The 2,201-nt window shown below is 34.1% G+C and overlaps 1 protein-coding gene across 1 annotated transcript in view; it reads right to left on the bottom strand.

Moving 5' to 3' along the window:
* Positions 1 to 1,766, bottom strand: part of SAMSN1 (SAM domain, SH3 domain and nuclear localization signals 1) — a 48,746-nt gene extending 46,980 nt beyond the window's left edge. The window contains exon 1 of the mRNA XM_003783911.2: positions 1,609 to 1,766. Coding sequence (XP_003783959.1) covers positions 1,609 to 1,665 — 57 coding nt within the window. The 5' untranslated portion in view covers positions 1,666 to 1,766. The remainder of the gene's footprint in view (positions 1 to 1,608) is intronic.
* Positions 1,767 to 2,201: the final 435 nt, after the last annotated feature.

Below are 2,201 nucleotides of genomic sequence, written 5' to 3'. Positions count from 1 at the left end.
GGCTGGGTTTGAACCTGCTACCTCTGGCATATGAGGCCGGCGCCCTACTCCTTTGAGCCACAGGTGCCACCCTATCAGATACATTTTTAATTTTATGAATGAGGAAGTCAGCAAGGTGAACAATATTCCACTTTTATTATAATACTTCCTGTTATTAAGCCAAATGATGATGGCAAATTAATATATTGAAAATAGTTTAATGACATAAACCTGGCAGTAACTCACCACATGAGATAGTATTTATCAGATACACCAACTTCAGATTTTAAATACTTTGAAAAAAATCAATTTCATAGTAACTTTTGGGATCGCCTCAAAACCTACAATTGGCAACTGACTATTTGTTACCTTCAATCAAGTCCATTTTCTATAAAATTAATCTTAAGTAAAGGGTAAGTGATGCTTCTAAAAACACTTGGTACTATTTGGAAAATGTTACTCTGAATTTGTATCATAGTAGGGAAAAGACAGAAACCATGATGCTATCTAGCTCTACTTTTAACTAAAGATACTTGTCTATCACTTATCAGATATTTGATTCAGAAAGAATATTGAAAATGAGTTGTTCTTAGTTTCCAAAGACTGAATGTCACTTATTTTTAGTTTTCATAAAAAAAAAAAAAAAAAAATTGCCGGGTAACTTCCAAAGACTTTCAGAATATTGACCATTGCTCAAAGCCACATCAATTCAAAAGGTCATAATCAATCCCAAATCCCTTTCCCTGAAAACAGGTGCCTTCCAAATAAAGAAAGATACCTAAATAGATCCTTTAAAAAACATCTGTACTCAGCTATTGTTTATCTCACAAACATTGCGATTTTATTTACCTATGAAATTTAAGAAATGTAAAAGTGCTGGAGAAATTTTCTGACATCAGTATTTTAGTTGTTCTTTTATATTATTAATTAATCTAATTTAGACTTTACCCATGGAATCTAAACATGCTATTCCATATCATAGGTTTTAAAAGTGGCATTTATTGTCAAGAATAGAGTGACATTCCACACATTACCAGTTTGTCAGATCTACCAATTTATGGGGTCTTGATGTTTTTCAAAACTCAGCCCAATCCTCTGGAGTGACAATATTAGTTCAAGAGAAGAGAAAGAATCTAAAAAATGCATACCGGCAACAAGCTATCACATTTTAGTGTTTAAAAATGAAAAAGTCATGTATTTGACCATCACATCTTTATATTGTAACCTTCTCATGACTAAATGTGATGAAGAGACAAAATTCATTCAGTAGACTACAACATAGACTTTGGCAATCTCATAGCTATTAAAAACATGTTAAGATTTTCTAATATTAACCACGCAGAGCCCACCAAATCTATTGCCAGGAAGCTGATCTGAACTCAAATTTCAGCCACAGATGCAAATGTTCCAATATGTTACTCTAAGACAGAATCACAGAGACAATACTTGTCAGGTGCTATGCATCATCTAACTTTGCTGTTCCATTTTTCCAAATTTGCCATGAGGCATTCAGCCTATGTTTGAGCTGATTTGTGACTGACAGACGAGGACGAGCGTGTGTGTGCATGTGTGCCTGTGTTCTCTAGTAGACGATTTGGTTTGACTTAACTCTGTATGCAATTCTCTTACCTTTGGTTTCTGATGTTTCTCCTTCTCTGAAACATTAGATGGTTTTCTCTTCAGCATTTTGAATTCAGACTACTTCTAGTGAGTTCACTTTCTGCCGTTACAGAAACAACTGAAAACAGTCGGCAGTGTGCTGTCTGCGATGTACAGCATCAGATAAGTTTGAGCCCAGTGACCTGCCACTTCCTCTTTTGGTCAGGATGTGACTTCAACATCTACATGGGTAGAATTTTTTTTTTTTCTTACCGTAATCTGTTGTAACTCTTCATTGTCCCGTTCCTGCTATATTCTATGAGCTAGGTTCCAAATGTCCCATTGCCACATGCCTGAAGTTACCACAGGAGACATAAGGATTTTAAAACAAAACTCATTTTCTCAGTTGATATAAAAATTAAAATCTATAATACATTCTATTGGTAGAAGAATGAAAATATCAGAGCCAATTAGTAAAATAAAACTTGAGCTGTTGGCTTTTGTTATTTAAAAAGATAAGAAAATATTCAGGGTAGTCAATTTTACATTTCCAAATAAATGTAGTCAAATGGTAAGTCAGACCTTAAACAATATTAATCCTACTTAAAGCGTATGTGTATATA

This window comes from Otolemur garnettii, unplaced genomic scaffold (genome assembly GCF_000181295.1).
Source record: "Otolemur garnettii isolate 467f Iridium unplaced genomic scaffold, OtoGar3 scaffold00009, whole genome shotgun sequence".
NCBI lineage: Eukaryota > Metazoa > Chordata > Mammalia > Primates > Galagidae > Otolemur > Otolemur garnettii.
The sequence above is the reverse complement of the archived record's forward strand: the minus strand, read 5'-3'. Positions and strand labels throughout refer to the sequence as shown.